The 16,739-nt window shown below is 46.4% G+C and overlaps 1 protein-coding gene across 6 annotated transcripts in view; it reads left to right on the forward strand.

Annotated features, from left to right (window-relative positions):
* The window catches only part of LOC135510301 (diacylglycerol kinase delta-like), an 85,049-nt gene that overhangs the window by 63,983 nt on the left and 4,327 nt on the right, over nt 1-16,739 (forward strand). For 5 of the 6 annotated variants that reach the window (XM_064931113.1, XM_064931114.1, XM_064931116.1 and 2 more), the window contains 14 exons: nt 239-390; nt 581-657; nt 1,909-2,007; nt 2,630-2,714; nt 2,911-3,018; nt 3,638-3,734; nt 7,787-7,894; nt 8,136-8,249; nt 8,781-8,915; nt 9,222-9,385; nt 12,594-12,708; nt 13,390-13,500; nt 15,791-15,910; nt 16,043-16,151. In XM_064931113.1, coding sequence (XP_064787185.1) covers nt 239-390; nt 581-657; nt 1,909-2,007; nt 2,630-2,714; nt 2,911-3,018; nt 3,638-3,734; nt 7,787-7,894; nt 8,136-8,249; nt 8,781-8,915; nt 9,222-9,385; nt 12,594-12,708; nt 13,390-13,500; nt 15,791-15,910; nt 16,043-16,151 — 1,594 coding nt within the window. The remainder of the gene's footprint in view (nt 1-238; nt 391-580; nt 658-1,908; nt 2,008-2,629; nt 2,715-2,910; nt 3,019-3,637; nt 3,735-7,786; nt 7,895-8,135; nt 8,250-8,780; nt 8,916-9,221; nt 9,386-12,593; nt 12,709-13,389; nt 13,501-15,790; nt 15,911-16,042; nt 16,152-16,739) is intronic. The other variant, XM_064931115.1, reaches the window with a different exon arrangement.

The following is a 16,739-nucleotide window of genomic DNA, read 5'->3' on the forward strand; positions in this document are numbered from 1 at the left end:
TGTCTCTCTCTCTGTCTGTATGTCTCTCCCTCTCTCTCTGTCTGTATGTCTCTCTCGCTCTCTGTCTGTATGTCTCTCTCTCTGTCTCTCTCTCTCGCTCTCTGTATGTCTCTCTCTCTCTCTCTCTCTCTCTGTCTGTCTGTGTCTCTCTCTCTGTCTGTCTGTCTGTCTCTCTCTCTCCCTCTCTCTCTGTCTGTCTGTCTGTCTCCCCCTCTCTCTCTGTCTGTCTCCTCCTCAGTGTACTCTGTTGAATGAGAAGCTGGACAGTCTGGTGAAGGCTCTGAGTGAGGAGGCTGATGCCAAGGTGGTGCCAGTTGGCAGCGTGCCACCCCACGAGGACCAGGAGGGGGTCACAGACACCCCTGGAGGGGAACCCCAGCCCTCGTACAGGTCAGGGTTGGGGTCAATTTGAATTTTTTGTGAATTCATGAAGGGATTTGATGAATCAAAAATATACATGCTTTTCAGTTGATTTAAGTCATTGAAAATATCAGCTTTTTTTTCAATTATTTAATTGAAATTTCATTTGACTTCCTGAATTGACTGACTGGAATTGTAATTGTCTCCAACCCTGGTACAGGTCCAGAGAACAGCTGATGATGAGAGCTAACAGTCTGAAGAAAGCCCTGAGAAAGATCATAGAACAGGCTGGGAAAGGTACAACACAGGGCCATCGGGAAGAAGTCAGACCTTTTCACTTGTTTCACATCTTGTTATGTTACAGCCTTATTCTAAAACTTTGCCTCGATCCTGACTAGTCCCCCAGTCCCTGCCGCTGAAAAACATCCCCACAGCATAATGCTGCCACCACCATGCTTCACCGTAGGGATGGTGCCAGGTTTCCTCCAGACATGACATATGGAATTCAGGCCAAAGAGTTCAATCTTGGTATCATCAGATCAAAGAATCTTGTTTTTCGTGGTCTAAGAGTCTTTAGGTGCCTTTTGTCAAATCTAAGTGGGCTGTCATGTGCCTTTTATTGAGGAGTGGCTTCAGTCTGGCCTCTCCAAAATAAAGCCCTGTTTGGTGGAGTGCTGCACAGATAGGTTTCCTTCTGGAAGGTTCTCCAATCTCCACAGAGGAGCTCTGTCAGAGTGACCGTTGGGTTCTTGGTTACCTCCTTGACCAAGGCCCTTCTCCCCCGATTGGTCACTTTGTCCGTGTCTTGGTGGTTCCAAACTTCTTCCATTTATGAAAGATGGAGGCCACTGTGTTCTTGGGGACCTTCAATGCTGCAGACGTTTTTTGGTACCCTTCCCCAGATCTGTGCCTCGACACAATCCTGTCTCGGAGCTCTACGGACAATTCCTTCGACCTCATGGCTGTAAGGCTGTAATGTAACGAAATGTGGGAAAAGTTGAGGAGTCTGAATGCTTTCAGAAGGCACTGTACATGTACACAAACAAGAATCACACATATAATGAATAATTATACACTGTTACTGTACACACACGTACAGAAGCACTCATGTACTGAAAACACCCACATAAAACCTAACATAAACACACTGCATGTCTGTCTGTCTGTCTGTCTGTGTCTCTCTCTCTCTCTCTCTCTCTCTCTCTCTCTCTCTCTCTCTCTCTCTCTCTCTCTCTCTCTCTCTCTCTCTCTCTGTCTGTCTGACTCTCTGACTGTCTCTGACTGTCTCTCTCTGACTGTCTCTGACTGTCTCTGACTGTCTCTCTCTCTGACTGTCTCTGACTGTCTCTCTCTCTGACTGTCTCTGACCGTCTCTCTCTGACTGTCTCTGACTGTCTCTGACTGTCTCTGACTGTCTCTGACTGTCTCTGACTGTCTCTGACTGTCTCTGTCTCTGACTGTCTCTGACTGTCTCTCTCTCTCTGACTGTCTCTCTCTCTCTGTGTGTGTGTCTGTCTCTCTCTCTCTCGTTCTCTCTCCTCTCTTTAGTGGTTGATGAACAGGACAGACACACTCATATCCAGCACATGTCATCCTCCTCGTCCATAAAGAGAGAGAACAGTGAGGAGCTGACAGAGCCAGAACCACGTGAGTGACAACCTGTTAAAATACATTATACATTTTCATAATATCATTATGACACTTAGTAAGTGATACCATGAAGAAGTTATGGACAAATTACAATATTTATTCCGTCCATTTGATCAATTTCTTAATTATGAATCCTATTCTGAAATCTTTGTACTTTCCATTTCCAGTCAATAGTATTTATTGGACTGAGGGCTCAGTTAAAGGTGCACTATGCAGAAATCAACCCACCATTTCCTGGTTGCTAAAATTCAAAAATTCAAATGGCCTAATTTCAGTCATTGAGTAGAGAATCATTGTACAATCTAAACTGCTGTGAAATATATTTTCCTTAAACAATAATATTGTATTTGTAGCTGTTTGAAGCTGATGTACAAAACCCAAAGTAAAAGATGCAAAAACAAAACTTCAGAATAGGAAGCATAGAAATTGGACACATAGAACTTCTTGCCTTCATTGAGGATGACAGATCTATAACTCACATTTCTATGTAAATTTGGTCGGGTCTCCCAAAAACGTACAAATTGTAGCCTTAATACTTTATTTCTAAATAACGATGTCCAAAACAAATCTCTCTTAATATCCTCTTTCTTGGTCCATTTATCCATGATGCCTCTCTCAGGTCACATCAGTTTGAGTCCCACGAGTTCCTCGAGCATCGTCTTGGAGAAACCAGAGAGTCTCAGCCCTCCATCCTTTAACGAGGAGTAAGAATCAATCAATCAATCAATCAATGTATTCATCATTAAATATATGACAGTGGTTGTGATGTACCTCAAAGTTACAATTGTTCGTTTTTTTTCATAACTCAAATGATCACAATTACATTGCTATCTCTTAAAAGGTCATGTATTGAGGATGCTAATGATAGTTGTGTGTGTGTGTCTGTGTGCTCCTCCCTAGTCAGTGTTCAGAGAAATGTGTACTGAACAATTACTTTGGGATCGGTCTGGATGCTAAGATCTCACTGGAGTTTAACAACAAGAGAGATGAACATCCCAAGAAATGCAGGTACTGCCTGCATGCTCATGAACACAAGCATTCAAGTTGAACTGTAACATTCTGTGTGCAGTTGTTGATATTTTTTATGTTGATATTTTGAGTCTCCTCCTTCTCTTTCTATTTATATCCCCCTTCTGTGTCTCTCTCTCTGTGTCTCTCTCTGTGTCTCTCTGTGTCTCTCTGTGTGTCTCTCTCTGTGTGTCTCTCTGTGTGTCTCTCTGTCTCTCTCTCTCTGTCTCTCTCTGTCTCTCTCTCTCTGTGTCTCTCTGTGTGTCTCTCTCTCTGTCTCTCTCTCTGTGTCTCTCTCTCTGTGTCTCTCTCTGTCTCTCTCTGTGTCTCTGTGTCTCTCTCTCTGTCTCTGTCTCTCTCTCTCTGTGTCTGTGTGTCTCTCTCTCTGTGTCTCTCTGTTTCTCTCTGTCTCTCTGTTTCTCTCTGTGTCTCTCTCTCTGTCTCTCTGTCTCTGTGTCTCTCTCTGTGTCTCTGTGTTTGTCTGTCTCTCTCTGTCTGTCTCTCTCTGTGTTTCTCTGTCTGTCTCTCTCTGTGTCTCTCTCTCTGTCTCTGTGTCTCTCTCTCTGTCTCTGTCTGTGTTTCTCTCTGTGTCTGTCACTCACTCGCTCTCTTTCTGCAGTAGTCGTACTAAGAACAAGTTGTGGTATGGGGTGATGGGAACCAAGGAGCTGGTGCATAAGACGTATAAGAACCTGGAGCAACGGGTACTGTTGGAGGTAAGGTCACAGACACGGGTAGTGTTGGAGGTAAGGTCACAGACACGGGTAGTGTTGGAGGTAAGGTCACAGACACGGGTAGTGTTGGAGGTAAGGTCACAGACACGGGTAGTGTTGGAGGTAAGGTCACAGACACGGGTAGTGTTGGAGGTAAGGTCACAGACACGGGTAGTGTTGGAGGTAAGGTCACAGACACGGGTAGTGTTGGAGGTAAGGTCACAGACACGGGTAGTGTTGGAGGTAAGGTCACAGACGCGGGTAGTGTTGGAGGTAAGGTCACAGACGCGGGTAGAGTTGGAGGTAAGGTCACAGACGCGGGTAGAGTTGGAGGTAAGGTCACAGACACGGGTAGAGTTGGAGGTAAGGTCACAGACACGGGTAGTGTTGGAGATAAGGTTGGAGGTAAGGTCACAGACACGGGTAGTGTTGGAGATAAGGTTGGAGGTAAGGTCACAGACACGGGTAGTGTTGGAGGTAAGGTCACAGACACGGGTAGTGTTGGAGGTAAGGTCACAGACACGGGTAGTGTTGGAGGTAAGGTCACAGACACGGGTAGTGTTGGAGGTAAGGTCACAGACACGGGTAGTGTTGGAGGTAAGGTTGGAGGTAAGGTCACAGACACGGGTAGTGTTGGAGGTAAGGTCACAGACGCGGGTAGAGTTGGAGGTTAAGGTCACAGACACGGGTAGTGTTGGAGGTAAGGTCACAGACACGGGTAGTGTTGGAGATAAGGTTGGAGGTAAGGTCACAGACACGGGTAGTGTTGGAGGTAAGGTCACAGACATGGGGTAGTGTTGGAGGTAAGGTCACAGACATGAGGTAGTGTTGGAGGTAAGGTTACAGACACGGGTAGTGTTGGAGGTAAGGTCACAGACATGGGGTAGTGTTGGAGGTAAGGTCACAGACGCGGGTTGTGTTGGAGGTAAGGTCACAGACATGGGGTAGTGTTGGAGGTGAGGTCACAGACACAGGTAGTGTTGGAGGTAAGGTCACAGACACAGGTAGTGTTGGAGGTAAGGTCACAGACACGGGTAGTGTTGGAGGTAAGGTCACAGACGCGGGTAGTGTTGGAGGTAAGGTCACAGACACGGGTAGTGTTGGAGGTAAGGTCACAGACGCGGGTAGTGTTGGAGGTGAGGTCACAGACACGGGTAGTGTTGGAGGTGAGGTCACAGACACGGGTAGTGTTGGAGGTAAGGTCACAGACACGGGTAGTGTTGGAGGTAAGGTCACAGACACGGGTAGTGTTGGAGGTAAGGTCACAGACACGGGTAGTGTTGGAGGTAAGGTCACAGACACGGGGTAGTGTTGGAGGTAAGGTCACAGACACTGGTAGTGTTGGAGGTAAGGTCACAGACATGGGTAGTGTTGGAGGTAAGGTCACAGACATGGGTAGTGTTGGAGGTAAGGTCACAGACACGGGTAGTGTTGGAGGTAAGGTTGGAGGTAAGGTCACAGACATGGGTAGTGTAGGAGGTAAGGTCACAGACACGGGTAGTGTTGGAGGTAAGGTTGGAGGTAAGGTCACAGACACGGGTAGTGTTGGAGGTAAGGTTGGAGGTAAGGTCACAGACACGGGTAGTGTTGGAGGTAAGGTCACAGACACAGGTAGTGTTGGAGGTAAGGTCACAGACACGGGTAGAGTTGGAGGTAAGGTCACAGACACAGGTAGTGTTGGAGGTAAGGTCACAGACGCGGGTAGTGTTGGAGGTAAGGTCACAGACGCGGGTAGTGTTGGAGGTAAGGTCACAGACGCGGGTAGTGTTGGAGGTAAGGTCACAGACACGGGTAGTGTTGGAGGTAAGGTCACAGACACGGGTAGTGTTGGAGGTAAGGTCACAGACACGGGTAGTGTTGGAGGTAAGGTCACAGACACGGGTAGTGTTGGAGGTAAGGTCACAGACACGGGTAGTGTTGGAGGTAAGGTCACAGACACGGGTAGTGTTGGAGGTAAGGTCACAGACACGGGTAGTGTTGGAGGTAAGGTCACAGACACGGGTAGTGTTGGAGGTAAGGTCACAGACACGGGTAGTGTTGGAGGTAAGGTCACAGACACGGGTAGTGTTGGAGGTGAGGTCACAGACACGGGTAGTGTTGGAGGTGAGGTCACAGACACGGGTAGTGTTGGAGGTGAGGTCACAGACACGGGTAGTGTTGGAGGTGAGGTCACAGACACGGGTAGTGTTGGAGGTGAGGTCACAGACACGGGTAGTGTTGGAGGTGAGGTCACAGACACGGGTAGTGTTGGAGGTGAGGTCACAGACACGGGTAGTGTTGGAGGTGAGGTCACAGACACGGGTAGTGTTGGAGGTGAGGTCACAGACACGGGTAGTGTTGGAGGTGAGGTCACAGACACGGGTAGTGTTGGAGGTGAGGTCACAGACACGGGTAGTGTTGGAGGTGAGGTCACAGACACGGGTAGTGTTGGAGGTGAGGTCACAGACACGGGTAGTGTTGGAGGTGAGGTCACAGACACGGGGTAGTGTTGGAGGTGAGGTCACAGACACGGGTAGTGTTGGAGGTAAGGTCACAGACACGGGTAGTGTTGGAGGTGAGGTCACAGACACGGGTAGTGTTGGAGGTAAGGTCACAGACACGGGTAGTGTTGGAGGTGAGGTCACAGACACGGGTAGTGTTGGAGGTGAGGTCACAGACACGGGTAGTGTTGGAGGTGAGGTCACAGACACGGGTAGTGTTGGAGGTGAGGTCACAGACACGGGTAGTGTTGGAGGTAGTGTTGGAGGTGATAGACAGTAACATGTTGTTTATCGGATCAGAATCATCCTACCGTTGACTCTCTCTCTCTCTCTCTCCTTTCTCCCTCTCTCTTCTCTCTCTCTCTCCTTTCTCCCTCTCTCTCTCTCTCTCTCTCTCTCTCTCTCCTTTCTCCCTCTCTTTCTCTCTTCTCTCTCTCTCTCTCCTTTCTCCCTCTCTTTCTCTCTCTCTCTCTCTCCTTTCTCCCTCTCTTTCTCTCTCTCTCTCTCTCTCTCTCTCTCTCTCTTTCTCCCTCTCTTTCTCTCTCTCTCTCTCCTTTCTCTCTCTCTCCTTTCTCCCTCTCTCTCTCTCTCTCTCTCTCTCTCTCTCTCTCTCTCTCCTTTCTCCCTCTCTTTCTCTCTCTCTCTCTCTCTCTCTCTCTCTCTCTCTCTCCTTTCTCCCTCTCTCTCCTTTCTCCCTCTCTTTCTCTCTCTCTCCTTTCTCCCTCTCTTTCTCTCTCTCTCCTTTCTCCCTCTATTTCTCTCTCTCTCCTTTCTCCCTCTCTTTCTCTCTCTCCTTTCTCCCTCTCTTTCTCTCTCTCTCTCTCCTTTCTCCCTCTCTTTCTCTCTCTCTCTCCTTTCTCCCTCTCTTTCTCTCTCTCTCTCTCCTTTCTCCCTCTCTTTCTCTCTCTCTCTCTCCTTTCTCCCTCTCTCTCTCTCTCTCCTTTCTCCTCTCTCTCTCTCTCTCTCTCCTTTCTCCCTCTCTTTCTCTCTCTCTCCTTTCTCCCTCTCTTTCTCTCTCTCTCCTTTCTCCCTCTCTTTCTCTCTCTCTCTTTTCTCCCTCTCTTTCTCTCTCTCTCTCCTTACTCCCTCTCTTTCTCTCTCTCTCTCTTTCTCCCTCTCTTTCTCTCTCTCTCTTTCTCCCTCTCTTTCTCTCTCTCTCTTTCTCCCTCTCTTCTCTCTCTCTCTCCTTTCTCTCTCTCTTTCTCTCTCTCTCTCCTTTCTCCCTCTCTTTCTCTCTCTCTCTCCTTTCTCCCTCTCTTTCTCTCTCTCTCCTTTCTCCCTCTCTTTCTCTCTCTCTCCTTTCTCCCTCTCTTTCTCTCTCTCCTTTCTCCCTCTCTTTCTCTCTCTCTTTCTCTCTCTCTCCTTTCTCCCTCTCTTTCTCTCTCTCTCCTTTCTCCCTCTCTTTCTCTCTCTCTCCTCTCTCCTTTCTCACTCTCTCCTCTCTCCCTCTTTCTCTTTCGCTCTATTTCTCTCTCTCTCTCTCTCCTTTCTCCCTGTCTTTCTCTCTCTCTCTCCTTTCTCCCTCTCTTTCTCTCTCTCTCTCCTTTCTCCCTGTCTTTCTCTCTCTCTCTCCAGTGTGATGGTGTCTCTATATGTCTGCCCAGTCTTCAGGGACTAGCTGTTCTCAACATCTCCAGCTATGCAGGAGGAATCAACTTCTGGGGTGGCACCAAAGAGGACAGCGTTAGTATTTCTCTGTTTACATGTAGACACAGTCTTATTCATTATTGAATTGAATTGTTGACAATGATTTTGAATGTGCATTCGATCCCAGATTTCCTCACACTGGAAAACATGAATCAAAACTCTTGTTTCCAAAGTGGTCCTCAAATGGAATGTTAATCCTGTATGTGTTTTGTCTTTGCATTAGTGGCCCATTTATACTGAAAGTTAAATGTTGTATCATTTGTTTTTGTGTGTGAAGAACTTTGGCGCCCCGTCATTTGACGATAAGAAGCTGGAGGTGGTGGCTGTGTTTGGCAGCATGCAGATGGCTGTGTCCAGAGTCATCAACATCCAACACCATCGCATCGCACAGGTAACACACACACACACACACCACCGCATCGCACAGGTAACACACACACACACACACCACCGCATCGCACAGGTAACACACACACACACACCACCGCATCGCACAGGTGTCACACACACACACACACACACACACACACACACACCGCATCGCACAGGTAACACACACACACACACACCACCGCATCGCACAGGTAACACACACACACACACACCACCGCATCGCACAGGTAACACACACACACCACCGCATCGCACAGGTAACACACACACACCACAGGTAACACACACACACACTCCATCGCGTCACACAAGTAACACACACACACCACAGGTAACACACACACACCACAGGTAACACACACACTCCATCGCGTCACGCAGGTAACACACACACACACACACACACACACACACACACACACACACACACACACACTTATTTTCCTCTCTCCCCCCTCCATTGCTATCTCTCTCTCTCTGTCCCTCCCCCTCTCTCTCCTTCTCCTTCTCACTCTATCCCTTTCTCCAGTGTCGTCAGGTAAAGATCACTATCCTAGGAGACGAGGGGGTACCAGTACAGGTGGATGGAGAGGCATGGATTCAGCCCCCAGGGATAGTCAAGATCACACACAAGAACAGAGCTCAGATGCTAACCAGAGACAGGGTAGGTGTGTGTTTTGAGCAGTAAGCTTCTGTTCCGGGACATTTCTGACGCACCTAATTCCATTTAGCAGATATTAGTTTGGTTTGTCCAATGAGGTGAGTGTCGGGCTGGAACAGAAGCCTACACGCACCAGGATTGAGGAACACTGCATTAGGGCAACAGATTTATCTGAGAAACCTCTACACATCCATCATGTCCAGTCTGTTCATTCTATTTCTACGTTCTATTTCTAAATTCCAAAACTTTGAGAGGACTCTGAAATCTTTCTATGGCTCTAATTCTATCTGTTCTGTGTTTACATTGCAGAACTTTGAGAGGACTCTGACGTCATGGGAGGACAAGAGGAAGATTGACAGCTACCATTCCTCCAGGCCCCGCCTCAACTCTCAGCAGTCTATGGAATACCTCACAGAGGAGGAGTGTGCTCAAGTACAGCAGCTGGGCCTGGTGGCAGACACGCTCATCACTAGGTGTGTGTGTGTGTGTGTGTGTGTGTGTGTGTGTGTGTGTGTGTGTGTGAGGTAATATGCACACAGGGTGGGTGTGTGGAGGTAATATGCACACAGGGTGGGTGTATAGAGGTAACATGGACACAGGGTGTAAGTATAGAGGTAACATGGACACAGGGTGTAAGTATAGAGGTAACATGGACACAGGGTGTAAGTATAGAGGTAACATGGACACAGGGTGTAAGTATAGAGGTAACATGGACACAGGGTGTAAGTATAGAGGTAACATGGACACAGGGTGTAAGTATAGAGGTAACATAGACACAGGGTGGGTGTATAGAGGTAACATAGACACAGGGTGGGTGTATAGAGGTAACATAGACAGGGTGGGTGTATAGAGGTGTATAGAGGTAACATAGACAGGGTGGGTGTATAGAGGTGTATAGAGGTGGCATGGACACCGGGTGGGTGTATAGAGGTAACATAGACAGGGTGGGTGTATAGAGGTGTATAGAGGTAACATAGACACAGGGTGGGTGTATAGAGGTAACATAGACAGGGTGGGTGTATAGAGGTGTATAGAGGTAACATAGACACAGGGTGGGTGTATAGAGGTAACATAGACAGGGTGGGTGTATAGAGGTGTATAGAGGTGGCATGGACACCGGGTGGGTGTATAATTTGGGACTTTAGGTCTAATAAGTTAGACTACTGAAAACAACATCTAATAACTGATCATATATACAGTAGGCTAACTGTTACAAAATGGTAAATGGTTACCCTGCTTTGTGTTCCTGATGATGTGCTGTTACTCCTCTCTGTGTGTTTCACCTACTCCTCAGTGTAAACAGGAAGCTAGTTTGGAGTGTCTCTCAAAAGGTTTAAGAGTAGAAGCATCTACACTTTAGCCATTTAAATGAATTGATCATTGCAATGCATTAACTCATTTGCATAATGCTTAGTATAACAAAAAAATGAATTTCCAGTTGTTTCAAATATTTACAAAATCTCAGTTTTGCACTAAAGCATGAAGATTTGTATCTTGAGATATTGGACAAAAGTGTTGAATTTAAGATTCCAGACAGATGATTTGCTAAGGGGCCATCACTGACCTGTACTTGACCTTTTTGACCTGACAGATGATTTGCTAAGGGGCTATCACTGACCTGTACTTGACCTGACAGATGATTTGCTAAGGGGCTATCACTGACCTGTACTTGACCTGACAGATGATTTGCTAAGGGGCTATCACTGACCTTTACTTGACCTGACAGATGATTTGCTAAGGGGCTATCACTGACCTGTACTTGACCTGACAGATGATTTGCTAAGGGGCTATCACTGACCTTTACTTGACCTGACAGATGATTTGCTAAGGGGCTATCACTGACCTGTACTTGACCTTGTTGACCTGACAGATGATTTGCTAAGGGGCTATCACTGACCTGTACTTGACCTGACAGATGATTTGCTAAGGGGCTATCACTGACCTGTACTTGACCTGACAGATGATTTGCTAAGGGGCTATCACTGACCTGTACTTGACCTTGTTGACCTGACAGATGATTTGCTAAGGGGCTATCACTGACCTTTACTTGACCTGACAGATGATTTGCTAAGGGGCTATCACTGACCTGTACTTGACCTTGTTGACCTGACAGATGATTTGCTAAGGGGCTATCACTGACCTGTACTTGACCTTGTTGACCTGACAGATGATTTGCTAAGGGGCTATCGTTGACCTTTACTTGACCTTTTCCGATCTCTTGAAAATAAGACATCTCAGCAGTGGTGAGTCCTGTCCCGTGTTCTGTGTTCTGTGTTCCTGAGAAGCTGCTGCGGAACATGGAATACAAAGTATAAAACCAGAACCAAACTGTCATTTTGACCCTTGACCCAAGTTTAGGCCTATTTGGACAGGAAATACATATTTCTAAAATGTAATTACGTTTGCAAAAGTAGTGACGTTTCAATTCAAAAAGTCTAATTCAATGGTTTAATTTCTATCACAGTACTTAATACAGTGTTGTATTGAGTCCAATAGGATAACACGAATACAGTGTTGTATTGTCCAATAGGATAACATGACTACAGTGCTGTATTGTCCAATAGGATAGCATGAATACCGTGTTGTATTGTCCAATAGGATAACATGACTACAGTGTTGTATTGTCCAATAGGATAGCATGAATACAGTGTTGTATTGTCCAATAGGATAACATGACTACAGTGTTGTATTGTCCAATAGGATAACATGAATACAGTGTTGTATTGTCCAATAGGATAACATGAATACAGTGTTGTATTGTCCAATAGGATAACATGAATACAGTGTTGTATTGTCCAATATGATAACATGAATACAGTGTTGTATTGTCCAATAGGATAACATGAATACAGTGCTGTAATGTCCAATAGGATAACAGGAATACAGTCTTGTCCAATAGGATAACATGACTACAGTGTTGTATTGTCCAATAGGATAACATGAATACAGTGCTGTAATGTCCAATAGGATAACATGAATACAGTGTTGTATTGTCCAATAGGATAACATGAATACAGTGTTGTATTGTCCAATAGGATAACATGAATACAGTGTTGTATTGTCCAATAGGATAACATGAATACAGTGTTGTATTGTCCAATAGGATAACACGAATGCAGTGCTGTAATATCCAATAGGATAACACGAATACAGTGTTGTATTGTCCAATAGGATAACATGAATACAGTGCTGTATTGTCCAATAGGATAACATGAATACAGTGCTGTAATGTCCAATAGGATAACATGAATACAGTGTTGTATTGTCCAATAGGATAACATGAATACAGTGTTGTATTGTCCAATAGGATAACATGAATACAGTGTTGTATTGTCCAATAGGATAACATGAATACAGTGTTGTATTGTCCAATAGGATAACATGAATACAGTGCTGTATTGTCCAATAGGATAACATGAATACAGTGCTGTATTGTCCAATAGGATACCATGAATACAGTGTTGTATTGTCCAATAGGATAACATGAATACAGTGTTGTATTGTCCAATAGGATAACATGAATACAGTGTTGTATTGTCCAATAGGATAACATTAATACAGTGTTGTATTGTCCAATAGGATAACATGAATACAATGTTGTATTGTCCAATAGGATAACATGAATACAGTGCTGTAATGTCCAATAGGATAACATTAATACAGTGTTGTATTGTCCAATAGGATAAGAGATGCGGCTAAGACACACAAGCTGGTGGAACAGGAGTTAGCTCATGCTGTCAACGCCAGTGCCCTGGTCCTCAGTGAAGCCTTCCCCACCAAGCCGTCCAGCCCTGAGGTAAGACAACTACACTACTCAGCAGCCACTCGACATGTCTATAGCTACCCTTCCCATGATCCCTTTCCTGATCAACATCATTTATTTCAACGGTATTCAAATCAAAAGGATGATGTATAAGAGTTTGCGTGTGTGTTTCTTTACATCTCTGAATATCAAAATACAATGAGGCTGGTGGGAGGAGCTATAGGAGGATGGGCTGGTGGGAGGAGCTATATGAGGATGGGCTGGTGGAAGGATGGGCTGGTGGGAGGATGGGCTGGTGGGAGGAGCTATAGGAGGATGGGCTGGTGGGCTGGTGGGCTGGTGGGAGGAGCTATAGGAGGATGGGCTGGTGGGAGGATGGGCTGGTGGGAGGAGCTATAGGAGGATGGGCTGGTGGGAGGATGGGCTGGTGGGAGGAGCTATAGGAGGATGGGCTGGTGGGAGGATGGTGGAAGGATGGGCTGGTGGGAGGATGGGCTGGTGGGAGGAGCTATAGGAGGATGGGCTCGTTGTAATGGCTGGAATGGAATGAAGTCACAAGTGTGGTTTCCAGATGTTTGATATTGTTCCATATATTACATTCCAGCCATTACAATGAGCCTGTCCTCCTAGTGCTCCTCCCACCAGCCTCCTGTGGTAAAATGGGTATGTCTCCATTTTGAAGTGTTGTCCTCACCAGTTGTCTGTGCTCTTCAGTGTCTGAGTCGCAGTACAGCAGTGGAGATCGTGAACAGCAGTAGAGTCCTTCAGCTGGAGACCACGATGCTGCTGGAGGGGAAACTACTGGTATACTATTACCCCCTACTGGTATACTATTACCCCCTACTGGTATACTATAACCCCCTACTGGTATACTATTACCCCCTACTGGTATACTATTACCCCCTACTGGTATACTATAACCCCCTACTGGTATACTATAACCCCCTACTGGTATACTATAACCCCCTACTGGTATACTATAACCCCCTACTGGTATACTATAACCCCCTACTGGTATACTATAACCCCTACTGGTATACTGTAACCCCCTACTGGTATACTGTAAGCCCCTACTAGTATACTATAACCCCCTACTGGTATACTGTAACCCCCTACTAGTATACTATAACCCCCTACTGGTATACTGGTACACTGTAACCCCCTACTGGTATACTATAACCCCCTACTGGTATACTGTAACCCCCTACTGGTATACTGTAACCCCCTACTGGTATACTGTAACCCCCTACTGGTATACTGTAACCCCCTACTGGTATACTGTAACCCCCTACTGGTATACTGTAACCCCCTACTGGTATACTGTAACCCCCTACTGGTATACTGTAACCCCCTACTGGTATGCTGTAACCCCCTACTGGTATGCTGTAACCCCCTACTGGTATACTGTAACCCCCTACTGGTATACTGTAACCCCTACTGGTATACTGTAACCCCTACTGGTATACTATAACCCCCTACTGGTGTACTGTAACCCCCTACTGGTATACTGTAACCCCCTACTGGTATACTGTAACCCCCTACTGGTATACTATAACCCCCTACTGGTGTACTGTAACCCCCTACTGGTGTACTGTAACCCCCTACTGGTATACTATAACCCCCTACTGGTATACTGTAACACCCTACTGGTATACTATAACCCCCTACTGGTATACTGTAACCCCCTACTGGTATACTATAACCCCCTACTGGTATACTATAACCCCCTACTGGTGTACTGTAACCCCCTACTGGTATACTGTAACCCCCTACTGGTATACTGTAACCCCCTACTGGTATACTGTAACCCCCTACTGGTGTACTGTAACCCCCTACTGGTATACTATAACCCCCTACTGGTATACTATAACCCCCTACTGGTGTACTGTAACCCCCTACTGGTATACTATAACCCCCTACTGGTATACTATAACCCCCTACTGGTGTACTGTAACACCCTACTGGTATACTGTAACCCCCTACTGGTATACTATAACCCCCTACTGGTGTACTGTAACCCCCTACTGGTGTACTGTAACCCCCTACTGGTATACTATAACCCCTACTGGTATACTGTAACACCCTACTGGTATACTATAACCCCTACTGGTATACTGTAACCCCCTACTGGTATACTATAACCCCTACTGGTATACTATAACCCCTACTGGTATACTATAACCCCTACTGGTGTACTGTAACCCCTACTGGTATACTGTAACCCCTACTGGTATGCTGTAACCCCCTACTGGTATACTGTAACCCCCTACTGGTATACTGTAACCCCCTACTGGTATACTATAACCCCCTACTGGTATACTATAACCCCCTACTGGTATACTGTAACCCCCTACTGGTATACTGTAACCCCCTACTGGTATACTGTAACCCCCTACTGGTATACTGTAACCCCCTACTGGTATACTGTAACCCCTGGCACCACACATGACCCTGGTTCAGAGTACAGGACCAACCCCTACTGTACGGCTCTGGTTCAGCTAATATAGTGAATTCGTAAACAGACCAACTCAGTACAGATTGTCTAATTGGTTTGGTTCCTAATAGTATATCTGTGTTATCTATCTCTATCCTTCCTCCCTCCCTCTCTCCTCCCTGTCCTCCCTCGCTCTTCCCTCTCCTTTCTCTCTCCCTCCCTCTCTCCTTCCTCTCTTCTCCTTCCTCTCTCCTCCCTGTTCTCCTCTCTCTTATCCCCCTCTCTTCTCCTTCCTCTCTCTCCCCTCCATCTCTCCTCCCCTCCATCTCTCCTCCCCTCCATCTCTCCTTCCTCTCTCCTCCCTCTCTTTCCTCCCTCCCCTCTCATCCCTACCTCCTCTCTCCCCCACCTTCCTCCCTCTCTCCTCCCTGTCCTCCCTCGCTCTTCCCTCTCCTTTCTCTCTCCCCTCCCTCTCTCCTTCCTCTCTTCTCCTTCCTCTCTCCTCCCTGTTCTCCTCTCTCTTATCTCCCTCTCCTCTCCTTCCTCTCTCTCCCCTCCATCTCTCCTCCCCTCCATCTCTCCCTCCCTCTCTCCTCCCTCTCTTTCCTCCCTCCCCTCTCATCCCTACCTCCTCTCTCCCCCACCTTCCTCCCTCTCTCCTCCCCCGTCTCACTGTTTCAGGTGGATTCTCCCCAGGAAGAGGAGCTCCTCTCTACTCTCAGCAGTCTGAGCGCTGAACTCCACAAGCTGGCCGACATACACTGGATCTGCCCTGCCATGCACTGCTCTGAGGAGGTGGCTGTGAGTGTGTGTTTGCAATCAAAAACAGCAGGAGTCATTTTTATTCAACCACTCAACTTATATTTATCTCCTTCCATCCTCCCTCTTTCCTTTCGCTCTCTCCTTTCCTCTCGTCCATCTCTCTCTGTCCAGAACACTGTGAGGGTGAGCGGTAAGAGCAGTATTAAGATGAAGATGATGCCCAAGGTGAAGAGGGAGAGAGAGAAGCTCCACAAGCAGAAGTCCAATAGCTCTCTGTCAGGTAAGGATACAGGCCAGGCCCCCTGCTTTGAGGCCTAAAGCACAATAGGAAACTAGGCGGCCATTTTGGTTTTAACACAAGCATTTTGGGTCTAAGGCCCAGTGTTGATCGCAACTAAGAGTAAGAACTTGATTATTGTCTGGGGATTTTCTTACCAACCCTGGTCAAATATATGTGGAATTATGAATAACTTGGTATTAGACCACATGGGGCAGCAGGTAGCCTTGCGGTTAGAGCTTTGGGCTGGAAACCAAAAGGCTGCTAGTTCAAATCCCTAAGCCATCAAGGTGAAACATCTGTCGGTGTGCCTTGAGCATGGCACTTAACCCAAATTGCTCCAACTGTTTTTATAATGGCAGACCCAGAAATTGGACATGCAAAAAAAACAAAAAAACAATTCACACGTGTACAATAGTGCATAAGCACCCACCAAATTATTATGTATTGTTGTGTACATTTTCTACATAATTTGACTTTTGATTATGAAGTTATTTGAGTTGATATATAAAGTACCTGTAGTGATTTTATAAGAGTACCATCAAATATACTGTATAAAACAAATGGGGAACTATTGTTGTTATTGTCTGT

The sequence above is a fragment of the Oncorhynchus masou genome, chromosome 23, assembly GCF_036934945.1.
Source record: "Oncorhynchus masou masou isolate Uvic2021 chromosome 23, UVic_Omas_1.1, whole genome shotgun sequence".
Lineage (NCBI taxonomy): Eukaryota > Metazoa > Chordata > Actinopteri > Salmoniformes > Salmonidae > Oncorhynchus > Oncorhynchus masou.